At 39.0% G+C, this 14,877-nt stretch overlaps 6 protein-coding genes across 6 annotated transcripts; 4 read left to right on the top strand and 2 right to left on the bottom strand.

The window, feature by feature from the left end:
• Positions 1-672: 672 nt before the first annotated feature.
• Positions 673-2,088, top strand: TIM54 (Tim22-complex subunit TIM54; the record flags this gene model as incomplete). Its single annotated transcript, XM_455145.1, has 1 exon — positions 673-2,088. The coding sequence occupies one exon, from the start codon at positions 673-675 to the stop codon at positions 2,086-2,088; it is 1,416 nt and encodes a 471-aa protein (XP_455145.1).
• A 365-nt stretch (positions 2,089-2,453) lies between these two features.
• PEP8 (retromer subunit PEP8) lies at positions 2,454-3,368 on the top strand (the record flags this gene model as incomplete). Its single annotated transcript, XM_455144.1, has 1 exon — positions 2,454-3,368. One exon carries the CDS (start codon positions 2,454-2,456, stop codon positions 3,366-3,368), a length of 915 nt encoding a protein of 304 aa, XP_455144.1.
• On the bottom strand, positions 3,361-4,239 carry KLLA0_F01408g (serine/threonine-protein kinase; the record flags this gene model as incomplete). The annotated part of the gene is made up of 1 exon (XM_455143.1): positions 3,361-4,239. One exon carries the CDS (start codon positions 4,237-4,239, stop codon positions 3,361-3,363), a length of 879 nt encoding a protein of 292 aa, XP_455143.1.
• A 1,100-nt stretch (positions 4,240-5,339) lies between these two features.
• IRC8 (Irc8p) lies at positions 5,340-7,541 on the top strand (the record flags this gene model as incomplete). The annotated part of the gene is made up of 1 exon (XM_455142.1): positions 5,340-7,541. The coding sequence occupies one exon, from the start codon at positions 5,340-5,342 to the stop codon at positions 7,539-7,541; it is 2,202 nt and encodes a 733-aa protein (XP_455142.1).
• A 2,588-nt stretch (positions 7,542-10,129) lies between these two features.
• MTR4 (ATP-dependent RNA helicase MTR4) lies at positions 10,130-13,351 on the top strand (the record flags this gene model as incomplete). Its single annotated transcript, XM_455141.1, has 1 exon — positions 10,130-13,351. One exon carries the CDS (start codon positions 10,130-10,132, stop codon positions 13,349-13,351), a length of 3,222 nt encoding a protein of 1,073 aa, XP_455141.1.
• A 38-nt stretch (positions 13,352-13,389) lies between these two features.
• On the bottom strand, positions 13,390-14,799 carry HSM3 (Hsm3p; the record flags this gene model as incomplete). Its single annotated transcript, XM_455140.1, has 1 exon — positions 13,390-14,799. The coding sequence occupies one exon, from the start codon at positions 14,797-14,799 to the stop codon at positions 13,390-13,392; it is 1,410 nt and encodes a 469-aa protein (XP_455140.1).
• Between the last annotated feature and the right edge of the window lie 78 nt (positions 14,800-14,877).

Below are 14,877 nucleotides of genomic sequence, written 5' to 3'. Positions count from 1 at the left end.
CAATTGGCTCTTGATGTCTGATGGTTCCAACCGCAGATTCACACCAGAATATCAAACAGTACTCCGAAATCCCAGAAATAAAGCACAAAAAAACTGCGATAGGTTCTTCTTCGGTTGTGAAAAAGATAATTCGCTATGTCGATATTAGTCGTAACCAGATTTTGGGCTTTTCTATAGCCTGGCTTTGGCCATATGGTCGATGTGCAAGCTTAACGTAGCTAGTTAAGTTGATAATGGATACCTGAATACGTATATCATCTCAGGTGACGGTTGTACTTGTATTTCTGGAAGCCAAAGTACTGGAAAGGTTATGTTAGGGTTCTTGTAAGTTCCGTTTCCTGATGGCCATTTTCAATTTTCTTGATCTTTGATCGCTTATGAGCGACTGTGGATCTTAAGGCAGGGTACCCGTGTTACATATGAATTATTCTCTTTTGGACAATAGGTGTTACCCGATCATGTAGCGGTTTATCTGTTCACGTGACCTAATATTCCTTCGAACTTTCCAATGCAATAAGAAGAAAAGGCCCCATCGCCGAATTTTCAAATTGTTATGAATGTTCTATTGGACATGCATATATACTTTCCACCGGCAGTACACCGTCTTCATTGGTTTTTGTTTCAGTTGTTGATTGTGTGATTACCTTCCACGTTCATCATCCAATACATACTATGTGGAAGAAACTGCCCTCACCTGGATGGTTGGCATTCGGTACTGTGGTCACCGTTGCGGGTTCCGGTATCGCTTACGATAAATACGAACAATCACAAATTAGATCATTGTACGTCAACCATGTTAGAAATGAAATGTCTTCCAGTTTGTCCACCAACGTAAAGCCTAGGAAGTTGCTTGTGTTGGTGGCTCCGCCACCAAATGATTATTTGGATACGTCGTTGAAACTTTGGAGACGCTGGATCAAACCTATCCTTCATTCAAGTGGACTCGATTATGAAATTGTTAGTGGTACCAAGCAGGGCGAAATTAGAACTGAAATCGCTTCAAGAGTACGCCAGTTGCGTAAGGAATTGATTGAACAGGAGCAGCAGCAACAACATGATGCTCAGTCAAAGAAAAGCCGTTCTTGGCTCGATTGGTTCAAATGGTGCCGTGGTGTTTCCACTACCCCAGATCCTGTCTCAGAAGAAAGCCCAGCCGCATCTTTCGATACCAGATCCGTGCTTGGAATATTCTACCATAACGAGCCTCAACCTGTCGTTACGGAGGACTCGCTATTGGATCCATCAGTGGCTGGAGGTGTAATCTGCGTTGGAAGAGGTGCGTACAAGGAGTACATTGCTGGTGTACATGAAGGGATTTTAGGTCCCTTAGAAGAGCCACCGAAGGTTGTGGAAAGCGATGCGTCCTCAGTTACCGATACAACGGCATCTGCTGTGATAACTGAAAATCCATCTGTAAAGGAAATCTCAGTCACGCAACCAGCTGAAACAGCAGTTGCGGCAGCAACTGTGGGTACCACGATGAATGAGACTGGAGCAGTAAATACTGATTCAACTCCTGCCGAGACTATTCCTGCTGAAACTACCCCTACTGAAAATACTCCTATTGAAACTACTCCAGATGAATCCTCAGAAGAAAAAGAAGGACCTAAAATCTCAAAACCATATATTCTTCCGTCTGACTACGCAAATGCATCCATCCCGGCAGAATTATCGAAACCCCTCATAATAGACCCTAAAACAGGTGCACCTGCATTCTTCGAACAACCTCTTCTCGTTGTTGCAGTGCCTAACTTAAGTGGATTCACTACTATTCCAACTCGTATTGCAAGATTCTATCAGAAAAGATTCCTTTGTGAACAAGTTTCCCATTCCACTCTAGCTATCGTAGAAGCTAAATCAAGACCGTTCACAACAACGGACCTAGATTTGAGTGCATACGAAGAACTAGATTGGCCGAAGAGTTGGGTTGAATCAGGTAAAGAACGAGGAAGCGAATGGGTCCAACCTTTGCAAGGTGACGACAGAGTGCTTCAAAAGTTTCGTGTGGTCGAACCTGCCATTGTTCCATCTCTTCAGTTAAAAGAAGACCAAAGTAAGAAGCAGGAGTTATCGCCTGAAAACAAGTGAAATGTTAATCAATTAATTCAAAGCATATTAAATCTGTACATAGTTCATATCGTCTGCATGCAGTACTCAAGTGTATTCAAAATCCTCTTTGAATAATGATTGAGTACATGCAAGATAATGATATATCCGGGTAACGATTCACGTTGATGTTTTCAGAAATCAGCATGAAATGCTATTCAACATACAATGCTTTATTATGAAAGAACACACTTAAGGAAGCATGCATACCTTAAAAAAAATCAATGGTTAATAAGATCCGCATTGTGTTGAAAGTTTTCCTTTGTCACTTTTGTTATTGAATAGATATCTATTTATTCACTATATTTGATTCTTTCGTGGGGAGTACGCCGAAATCTTAACGTAATATGTCACTTTTCTACAAGAATCCAGTTGATATAGAAATCCTATTTGATGGTGAGGATTCGAGAAAACATGTCGAGATCCCTACCAATTCTCACTCGGCAAAGAGTTTATTTGATAAATATCCGTTATTTGAAGATGGGGAGAGTGTGACTGGGCTTGTAACACTGCGTGTCAGAGAAGGGAAGAAACTTGAACATTCAGGTATCAAAGTTTCATTGATTGGTAGTATTGATACAACTGGTTATAACAACGACGTGAAGAATAAAAATCTAGATACCTTTTTGACATTAAGCATGGATTTGTGTCCTCCTGGTGAATTAGTACATTCTGTTAATTACAAATTCAACTTTAAGGATGTAGAAAAACGATTTGAAAGTTACTTGGGTAAGAACGTATCTGTAATGTATTATATTAAAGTTACAATGATAAGAAAATCGGCTGATATAGTAAAATTGAAGAAGTTCTGGTGTCATAGGTATGCTAATGAATCCTCTATTAAGGATAATGAGGGTAAACCAATAAAATTAGATATCGGAATTGAAAACTGTCTTCATATAGAGTTCGAATACTCAAAGGCACAACACACGTTAAAAGATGTTATAGTTGGAAGGATATATTTTCTGCTTACCAGATTAAAAGTAAAACATATGGAATTGAGTCTAATCAAAAGGGAAACATGCGGGACAGAACCAAATCAATTGTCAGATACGACTTCGATAAGATATGAAATCATGGACGGCTCTCCAGTCAAGGGAGAGACTATTCCCATCAGATTGTTCCTTGGAGGATATGACCTAACTCCAAACATGACTTGTAATTACTTCAACGTAAAAAATTATTTGAGTTTAGTGATAATAGACGAAGATGGGAGGAGGTATTTCAAACAGACAGAAATAATGTTATACAGGACTATGTAGTTTGTGATCTTTCTAAAATTCTTTTGGTTCTTGCATGCGCTGAGACACCATCGACGGAATTATGATTTTCTTGAAAGAAACTGTCATTGATGACATCCTGAATAGACAGACGTTGTTTTACATCGACCGAAAGTAGTTTCATGCATAAGTCAATGGAAATATTAAGTGTTGTTGGGTTCTTTGTATACGCCTCGAATGCTACATCGTCTATCTTAGCAATTTTCCACGGGAAAGCAGGTTTATTCGAGTTGTTGAAAAATTCAAACATCATGATTCCTAACGACCACATATCAACCGGAGTACCTTCGTATTTAAGACGTTGAAAGACTTCTGGCGCCATCAACTGTTCCGAGCCGCGAATTCCATGGCAAGCTTCTTTGTTTGGCCCGACATCAACCGCTGATCCAAAGTCAATGATCTTAATATTACATAGAGATTCATCGACCATAATATTCTCCAATTTCAAATCACGATGAACAATATTATGTGAGTGTAAGTAGGCAATACCTTCGCATATCTGACAGAACCACAAAGCTCTTTCCTCGAAGGTCGGTAGCATGGACATTTTCATCAAATACAAAACTGTGTAACTATAATATGGGAATGTGATTGTATGTTTCCTTTTGTTGCAATCAAGAGCTTCGATAATGCATTTATGATTCAGTTTTTTCAGTAGTTCATATTCTTTCACACAAACTTCCTTGTGATGGTTATGTAGATCCCATGATCTGAACTTCTTGAGCGCTAGTTTTGATCCGTCTGATTTCGAGACAATCTCTACCTCGCATGTGGTTCCTTGGATGAGTCGTGGAGAATCGTTTCCAAACTTTTTGGACTTCTTCGTTTTGAGTATGGTTTTCAAGAACGACATGGGCACTACTTCAAAGGTATTCTACTATGAACTTCTGTTACGAAAGAGACGTATGTCGCCAATATTATATGCATAGCTGTTCACCACAACTTGTACTTCTCTTCCCTTTAATCACAGCTTCATTTGTATAATATACGTAATTTCTTTTGAAACTTTTAAGATAAAGAAAATGAGATAGTCTTCCAGATGGCATTCGCAGCCATAGTAAGAAAGACTAAAAAAAGTCAAATAGACTGGAGAAAAATATAAATCAGGATTCATGTACCGGGACATCTTTCAGCGGTCACAGTACCGTTGTAGAATTGTCACCTTATTGTCTTTGGTATTCTTCTGTTTTGCTATGTATCATTTTCCTTAACAATACTGAATACTGCTTTTGATGCGATTTTTGATGTGATTTTTGACAAGGCCTGACCTAAATATGAGTCTGATCAAAGCAGAGACAAGAATATACAACCCTGTACCAAATGTAAAGAATGAATTACAAAGAGTTAAGGCAGACATTTTCTGAGAGTCTGCCCGATATCCCTATCGTTCCATTGTCTCGGAATTGATGAAGTTTTCTCTGTTCTCTGCATATGTAGACATCCTCCGCGCCCTTCTTTTCCTGCAGCCTTCGGGAGTACCTCTTGAATGCTTCATTTTTTTCAATGTACATTATTCGGTCCTACCAAATTTTCCCAATCGGGCAAAACGGTAAATATAAGCAATCTCATTGTCTAAATGTCAACAAACCAAAACAAAAGGTATGAGGCCAGACGAAAGAGGGAAAGCTGCCTGTATAATATATTTGCTGACCTTGATATGAGATTTGTTTTCACCTTTCACATTGTCTTAATCAAATTTGGGGTATTCGTTTATTATGGAGTCTATATTCGAAGGGTACTTGACTTCAACTGACAGCCCTGCATTCAAGGAACATCATACTACAAGCATTATAATATAGTGGGACTGATCTCTTAACGTGTGTGTCTCATTAATTGTTCTTTTTGTTTTCTTTATATTAACAATATCCGACATCCTAAGCTAGCTGAGTATTCTTCTCGCTGTTTGCTGGTAAAACAAGTACTGTCAAGATCTTTAATTTACATCCATTCGTCATGGTTTCATACCTTCGAGAATGCATTGTGCTAACAGGATCTCTACTTAACATGGCTACTGGAAGTCTATCAATTGCTATGATTTGTCTGCGAAGCTATTGGAAAGAAATGTCTAGTATTATTATAATTGCGTGCTCATCGATGCTATGCGGCATATGCCAATTGATGCAGTTAGGTCTGCGATACAGATTACTAAAAACTCTAAATACATTGATCACTATAACGATTCTGGTAACGTTCGGAGCGTCTGTGTCACACTGTTATTATTTGCTGCACAATTTCAAGATAGAAGAGCTAAATATTCCCTTGATGAGAGCACATCTGGGAGTTCTACTGGCTGCCATGCTATTGGGTGGAATGCAATTGAATATCATTATGCTCGAACCTGTTCCGAAACAAAACGTCACTGATGTCGAAAAAGAGGCACCTACTACCTACGCTAAAGGAGATATCAAAGTGTGCAATCAAACCAGAGAGAGATTCGTTTCCTTAAAGGCAAGTGCACAGACGCTGACACCTGAGCTTGAAATCGCTATCGAAAAAAACTGGATGAATGAATACCCAACTAATTATTCCGGTTCTGATGCTACATCAACACCTTCTGTCATCAAACATAAGCTACCTTATCAAAGCGTCGTAGATGCATCCAACCACACGCTCAAAAGTAAATTAAAAAATTCCTCGTTCACCGCCATTAGTCCCACATCAAAGAAACAGGTTTTCGAAAAAATACAGAGGAAGTTCTCCATCAAATCACCTACTGATAAAGATAAACAGAGTCCTTCTAACCCAAGGACCCCTGAATCCATTTCTTATTTGGAAACTGAAATAGACGCGAAGTACGTCACGCGACTATCAACCATTCCAGATGTATCTAAAAGTTATCTTAACATACTGAAACAAACTAACGAAGTTAATAGTGCGAGGTCAGTGTGTTTATATGACTCTGATGATATAGATGGCAATCTCCTGAAAATGGAAAAGGATGCAATTAATCTTTATAATAGTGTGCTACTCCCATCTATCTTGCATAATCCGAAAGCATTAGAGCCCACAGTTAATTCATCGCCACCTGGAAACGAAGTAGTCAAATACAATGATATGAGGGATTCGGCTCCGTCGAATCAAAATGAGGAGGAAAGTGATGATGTTTTAGAACAATTACTAGAAAATGATTTGCAAATTCAACCGGAGCACGCCGTATATTCTACTCAAAACTCAGTGTCTCAGCCAGCCTTGAATACGGATATCGGTAACAGCACAATTACGATTGATTACTGGAACAAGAATAAAGACATGCTGTTGAACAGAGAAAAGGATCACACACAACCAGCTGATCAATTATACCCCGCCTTCGATATTGACACCAGCTTCAGCTTCCCACTGAAAAAGACTACCTTCCCCCAAGGCCATGAAATGTACGACGGTGACGATGAGGTGATGAGTTTTGTCGACAGAGCAATTCACCCTCATGAAACTGGGTTGATGGAAGAAGGCTTGAAACAGAACACATCTCCAATAGTTCCGGCGTTGTATTCCCACATAGAACATTCCCCAACAAAGTCCATTTCATCAATTGTCACTGCCATCAGAACCCCTATTAAGTTCAATTCTGGTGCGTTTTCTACGCAAGACGGAAGAGACGATTCCCAAATATCCCTTTACTTAAGTAACAATAACTCAAGGCAATTAAGTTCTGTGCAATCATCGCCAACTAGGTTGAAGAAAAGACTAAGTCAAAGACTTTCAAGAACTAATTTGAGAAACGACGAAGAATCACATGGTAACATGCATTTCCACTCCAAGTCATTAACCCTAACAAGCTTCCATCAACATCAACACTCAAATTCCAACTCTGTTAACAACATTGATTTGTCATATGTACATTCACTGCAACAGAAACATTCACCCCAAAAATCAATATCAACACTCAACGCAAGAAGAAGAAGCTCGATATACCAGCCAGTAAACGATTTTAGAGTGTCTACTACTAATCTACCAAAAGCAGATTGTCCAATTGATGATCTTCAAGCGCCATCAGATTTAGAATCGTTTGATATCAAAGAAGAAGATGGTAATTTCGGTAGTTCCTTGAGTTTCCATGCAGAAACGGAATATTCTGGAATGGACACGGGGTTGAGTGAATACGATAGGGAAAAGCTCTCGATTCTTCTTAACCGACAGCAGATCCACAATAAGTAACACCTAGAAAACGCCAAACGAGACGGGATGTTAATATTACTTAAATATTACACTGATTCCTTTGCATTCAAAGTATCCCTTTGTCATATATGGCTTTCAATCTTAGCATAAGAGAACTTATATTGCTTGTATCTTTCGAGCAATGAGGTTTGTCGATTTAACCGTTAATATGTAATTATTTTATTTGTCTTTATCAATCAGCATTATTTCCTATAATTTCACTTTTAGTCCGTTATCTTTGAATGTAGGCCAAAAATATAAAACGATTCAAATTTTCAAACCAGAAATGACCTATTAATGGAAGACCAAATAACAAAGCTTCCCAAATAGCGTTATCATCGTCAGTGGTATACCATAGAGCATGTCCGACGGGCAACCTTAACGTGGATGACGTCAGAAGTATCTTATTCTTCAAAAGTCAATATACGTAACAATTTAAAATCATAGTATTTAATTATATATTACTACCAAGGAAACTGAAAACTGGACGTTAATGGTAAGCTCGTGCGTGCCATTAGTCACTGTTATCCCTGTTATCAGTGGAATCAATATCAAATTCTATAGAACAAACGCTTTTTGGCGGTTAAACAGACAAAATAATTCCACATCTTCCTTTTCATCTTCTCAGCTCTCCACTGAAATATTAATTGCCAATATCATTCTGCTTCCTGAATTTGCCCTTGACAATGAAAAGGTATTTTGCAAAACAACTTCACAGATTGAAGAACAGCCTTCGACATCTACTGTCTATAGCGTACTACGAAAAAACTAAAGGGCCATTGAGCTGAGTGCTGGAAACCTTTTTGGTTCTGCAGCCAAAATCGACGTAATCTTCTTCCTCTAAGGATTTTCGCCATTCGCGTTTCCTCTCACAATTAGCGTCATTGTCTGAAATCCCGTCAGAAAGTAAGAAGGCAGAACCTCCGTCATTCTGGGCTTCTTTTGTTTCTTCGTTAAATTTGGAGGCAGCAAGACATCGTTATGAGGATCACTGTAGGTGTTTCCAGCTAGTGGATGTAGATAACTCGCTCGGAAACTCGCAGCTAATCTAAGCTCATCAAAAGACCACTTTAATGAAGACTTTTTTAGTTGCGGCTGCGGTATGTGTGCCATTGAATACCTCGATTCCTTGGATGAGAACCTTAGGATTTTGGAGAGCTGGAGTATGATGCTGAAGCCGAAGCAGCGGAGAGAACTTGGCCGGTGACATCTCCTAATGGGAACTGGTCGGGCGCCACCCGAATACGGTGTCTATGTACAGAAGTACGTGAATCTCTCACCTCCTTGCGGGACTAATATTTTGCTGGAAATGAGTATGATACTCACCTATTTCTCACATAGGATTACTAAGCTCCTCCTGTAGGTGCACTTTATATTCTTCAAATACGCGAGCTATTCGCACAAAAATTAGAAAGCTTTGATCAGGAGTAGTGAACACCACGGAGAGAACCCAAAGCTTTTCGCATAGCAGGTATGCAGTTTACAAATAAATTTAAGGTCTGCATCTTGCTGCGTACAATACCTTATAACTGGAGGAGGGACGTTCCCGCGCTTTGAATCTGCATTGATCAATTTTACATTCTGTGTAAGGTTGAGTATCCTTTGCTTAGTAGCCCAAATTCCACATGAAGAGGAAGAAAATCAAGCGTTGAACATTTTCTTTATCAACGTCCTGGTCGATTCTATCCTCGTTCGGGCCTACAGTATGGGTGGCTTTTCAGTAAGGTTGAAGAAAAGTCCTCAAATCCATATCCGTTTTTTAAACCTTTTGTGCTGAAAAAGAGGGTGGCTGATAAATATTGATAATCTATTTGGCTGTAGGCGTGGTTCCATCATTTCTCGGGTGACAATATCATTCTTTCTTCACTAACCGAAGGAGAGGTGATCGTTAGGTTTGTTGGTATCTTTCGTTTTCTACTGCAGATCCGATGTCCTCTTACATACTGATATTTTTTAGGAAACAACACCACCAACATTAATTTGCTTGTCGTCTCCAGCTGTACTTTTCTCAAGTCTGCATATGCAAATCTGATCAGGGATAGTATAGGTCACCAGCGTATAAACTACGCCATTCTTGTTTTAGTGTAATGTGATTGTCTTCACAATATTTCACTACCACCATAAATCAAAGTGCGTTTATCGTCATATAAATCGATCAGTTCATCCATTCATTGTTCTATCGTTTTATTTACCCATCTAATTAAGTGATAGCATTAATGTGTTGGTTTCCCATGGCTTGAATTACCTTTCACTGATGACTTTATGATGCATGTTCGGAACTGAAAGGTTGAGGCACGTGATATATCATACGGTACGGAATATATTTTCTTTTTCCTATGTTTGTGAAAGATTTGAATAAAAGAACCTGTAAGATGAGATGCGATGAGATGAGATGAGGTTAAAAGAGGTATCATACATTATAAAGGTGATTACTGCTTCTTTAGTAACAGTCAGTAATAATAACATAAGGGGAAAGATAAACTGCCATTTGCGAAGTTCAACTAACCTCAGTGCTTTTCCCTAATTTGTTCAAAACAGGGTAGTTTAGCCTGTTCAATTTTGAAGAACAAAAGTAGTGTTGAGATACAATGTCTGACTCGTTATTCGATGTTTTCGGGGAGACTCCCAATGAAGACTTTGAGCTCCCTCCAGAAGCATTAGAAGAATCTGAAAACGAAAAATCAGTTGTGAAGAATTCTGGCACCAAACGTTCTAATGGCGATGATGCAGAGCAGCTCCAGAATTCAGATATTTCATCTTCCAAGAAGGTCAAGATGGGAATCACTTTGATCGAGGATAAGAAGAATAAATCAGTTGTCATCCCAGTTGTAGCGGATGCTTTCGAAAGGGAGGCATCTCGTGAAGTCGAAGCATCTGCAGGGCTCGGAAATACCCAAACGGTCCAACTTGAAAGCGATGGTAAAGTGAAATTGAGGCATCAGGTTAGACATCAAGTTGCTCTTCCACCTAATTATGATTACAAGCCGATTGGTGACCATGTTAGAACCAACGAAGCACGTACTTATCCGTTCACTTTAGATCCTTTCCAAGATACGGCAATTTCGTGTATCGATCGCATGGAATCTGTTTTAGTTTCTGCCCATACTTCTGCCGGTAAGACAGTCGTTGCGGAATATGCAATTGCCCAATCATTGAGGGAAAAACAGAGAGTCATCTATACATCTCCAATTAAAGCTTTGTCAAATCAAAAATATAGAGAATTGTTGGCTGAATTTGGAGATGTTGGCCTAATGACTGGTGACATTACCATCAATCCTGATGCTGGTTGTTTGGTTATGACGACTGAAATTTTAAGAAGTATGCTTTACAGAGGTAGTGAAGTCATGAGAGAAGTTGCATGGGTTATTTTCGATGAAGTGCATTATATGAGAGATAAAGAAAGAGGTGTTGTTTGGGAAGAAACTATTATCTTACTACCTGATAAGGTTCATTATGTTTTCCTTTCAGCTACTATTCCAAATGCTATGGAATTTGCGGAATGGATCTGTAGAATTCACTCCCAACCATGTCACATTGTTTACACGGACTTCCGTCCAACCCCATTACAACATTATTTATTCCCAGCTCATGGTGACGGTATCCATCTCGTGGTTGATGAAAAGGGTACTTTTAGAGAGGAAAATTTCCAGAAAGCGATGGCTTCAATAAGCAACCAGACTGGAGACGATGTCCACACTATCAATGGCAGAGGTAAAAAGGGGCAGTCGTATAAAGGTGGCGCAGCTAAAGGTGATGCAAAAGGGGATATATACAAAATTGTGAGGATGATCTGGAAGAAAAAATATAATCCTGTTATTGTTTTCTCGTTCAGTAAGCGTGACTGTGAAGAATTGGCTTTGAAGATGTCTAAATTAGACTTTAACTCTGAGGAAGAGAAGGAAGCCCTTACCAAGATCTTTAAGAATGCAATCGATCTTCTTCCTGAATCAGACAGAGAACTTCCTCAGATTAAACACATTTTGCCATTGTTAAGGAGAGGTATCGGTATACATCATTCTGGCTTGCTACCTATTCTAAAAGAAGTTATTGAAATTCTCTTCCAAGAAGGGTTTTTAAAGGTCTTGTTTGCTACTGAAACGTTTTCCATTGGGCTTAATATGCCAGCCAAGACCGTTGTATTCACGAGTGTTAGGAAATGGGATGGTCAACAGTTCCGTTGGGTGTCTGGTGGTGAATATATTCAAATGTCTGGTCGTGCCGGTCGTCGTGGTTTAGACGACCGTGGTATTGTCATTATGATGATCGATGAAAAGATGGAACCTCAAGTCGCTAAAGGTATGGTAAAAGGCCAAGCCGACAGATTGGACTCCGCTTTCCATTTGGGTTATAATATGATTTTGAATCTAATGCGTGTGGAAGGTATTTCTCCAGAGTTCATGTTAGAAAATTCATTCTTCCAGTTCCAAAACGCTATTTCTGTTCCAGTCATGGAAAAGAAGGTAGCCGAATTAACGTCAGTACTGGAATCCATCAAAGTTGATGATGAACCAGCTGTGAAAGAATACTATGAAATCCGAAAAACGTTGGATGGGTATAACGAAGATGTGCGTACCATTATTACACACCCTGCCAATTCTTTAGCTTTCTTGCAACCTGGTAGACTAATAAATGTGAAAATTGACAACAAATATGATTACGGGTGGGCAGCTGTTGTCGATTTTGTCAAGAGAACTAACAAACGTAACCCTACCGCAGTCTATTCTGATGAAGAGTCCTACATTGTTAATGTTGTCGTCAATACTATGTATGCTGACTCGCCGATCAACTTGATCAAACCATTTAATCCAACTTTCCCCGAAGGTATCAGACCTGCTGAACAAGGAGAGAAATCAACTTGTACCATCATTCCTATAACTCTCTCCTCAATCCAGTCTATCGGAAATATAAGGTTGTACATGCCAAATGATATCAAGGCTGAAAGTCAACAAGCAACAGTAGGGAAAACTCTCAGAGAAGCTTTGCGTCGTTTCCCAGATGGTGTACCGATTGTTGATCCAGTGAAGAACATGAAAATTGACGACGATGACTTCTTAAAGCTTCTAAAGAAGATCGAAGTATTGGAAGGAAGGTTATACTCAAACCCATTGACAAATACTGTTAGATTAAGAGAGCTTTATGAGAAATACTCAAACAAGGTGGCCATTGAGGCAGACATCAAGAATTTGAAGCATAAAATCAACGAGGCACAAGCTGTCATCCAATTAGACGATTTGCGTCGCAGGAAGAGGGTTTTACGTCGTTTAGGGTTCTGTACACAGTCCGATATCATAGAGTTGAAGGGGCGTGTTGCCTGCGAAATTTCCTCGGGTGATGAGTTGTTATTGACAGAATTAATCTTCAATGGTAATTTCAACGAGTTATCCCCTGCTCAAGCTGCTGCTCTTTTATCATGTTTCGCATTCCAAGAGCGTTGCAAAGAGGCCCCAAGGTTGAAGCCTGAACTTGCGGAGCCATTGAAAGCAATGAGAGAAGTAGCAGGTAAAATTGCTAAAATAATCAAAGACTCCAAAATTGAATTAGTCGAAAAAGAGTATGTTGAAAGTTTCAGGCATGAGCTTATGGAGGTGGTATATGAGTGGTGCCAAGGTGCATCATTTACTCAAATTTGCAAAATGACAGATGTTTATGAAGGTTCCCTCATCAGAATGTTCAAAAGATTAGAAGAGATGATCAAGGAACTAATCGATGTGTCTAAAACAATTGGTAATGCTACATTAAAGGAAAAGATGGAAGCGGCATTAAACCTCATTCACAGAGATATTGTCTCTGCTGGCTCGTTGTATCTATGATATATATAAAGATATGTAACTTCATCAAAATCTATGTCTTATAGATAATCATCAGCAAGTTGTCCTGAGGAGAAACGACCGCGACGACCGTTTAGAATATTAGCATATTCAGATTGCAACGGAATCAACCACACGGACAACTCCTGCGGGTTGGCTTCCAAAAGGTTCTCGAAGACCCTCAGTCTTAAGTCAAACGACAATTTTTCGGTAACCTGATTTCCACTATCGATTATACTGTTCATAACTGATGGCATGTTTCTAGTCAAGTGTTGAATACCATATGAAGTTAAAGTCAGACCGTCTAACAAAAGCATTTTCTCTATGTATGGCATATCGTTCAAGGTTTTAGAATTTATTTCGTCTTTTAATTGCACAAAGCAGTCTTCATCTTTTATTAGATTCACAAACATATGAACATTCCCCGCACGTAATGCTTTTTCTTTTAACAAGTCCAAATGAACCTTTGCAATGTAACTAGGATCAAGAACCGTCAAAAATTCGTCCAGGTATTGTTTGTCAGGATATAATGGGAAGAACTGCGCTTCGAGCAGCTGAATATATGATTTGTCATCTAGGTAAGAGATTTTAGAGAAAAGGGTTAGCAAATACGATTTTGCAAAATGACCAACATCAAACAATTCTTCCCTTCTAGAGAAAGCTTCTCCAAATATTTCAAAACTGGGCTTTACATACCGTATTACCCATTCTTTTCCGTCTTCTGTCAAGGAAATAGTTAGAAGCTCAATATAATATTGGCATATGTGAATGAAAACAAGTATATCATTTTCCATCATCTTGTTGGTCACCATGTTGTCGATAATGAAGATATCTTTTCTAAACTCTTCAAAAGTGACACTTGCAGAGAGTATCTTGATCAAATCAAGAAACCTACAAAAAGTAGTAGAGTTTTTACAGTCTTTAACACTTATTAATACCGGTAAGTTATTTTCTAAGATTCTTCTTCTGTTTAATTGGTTCGTAACTAAGATGCCAAGCGTCTTCTCAAGCGCATTAACAATAGCAACAACAGTAGATTCGCAGAAGTACAATTTAAGCATTTCATCTAGCAAAGGTGTGCCTGCAAAAATATCTCTTGGAGAAGCAGCCGCAATTACTTGGCAAACCGTCTCAGTTAAAGCCTTGTCACCACTTTTGAGGGCAGTGATAAGGTCATCTACTGAAAAAACTTTGAGTACATCCTCAAACGGACACAAGCCCACAACTGCATCCAACACTTCCAAAAGTAAATTATAGTCTAACATCTCACTTGATGACTGTGTAAGATAGGTTTTTATTGAAGTCAATAGATGTTTGACGTCTACCGGAAGGTTGTTCGATGAAGTTAAATTTAGGGCTAGTTTTTCCATCAAATCATTGATTTCGGGTGATATCTCCATCGTAAGAAGGGCATCAGCCAAGTTATCAATATCTTTGGTCACATCTGTCATCTTTGTTACTTTTGCCGTACCTTGGACAATGTTAGTCAGCCAATGAAAACTTTACTCTTATTAGTGCTTCCAATATCC

The sequence above is a fragment of the Kluyveromyces lactis genome (genome assembly GCF_000002515.2).
Source record: "Kluyveromyces lactis strain NRRL Y-1140 chromosome F complete sequence".
Taxonomy (NCBI): domain Eukaryota; kingdom Fungi; phylum Ascomycota; class Saccharomycetes; order Saccharomycetales; family Saccharomycetaceae; genus Kluyveromyces; species Kluyveromyces lactis.
Note: the sequence above shows the minus strand (reverse complement) of the source record. Positions and strands in the feature narration are given on the sequence as shown.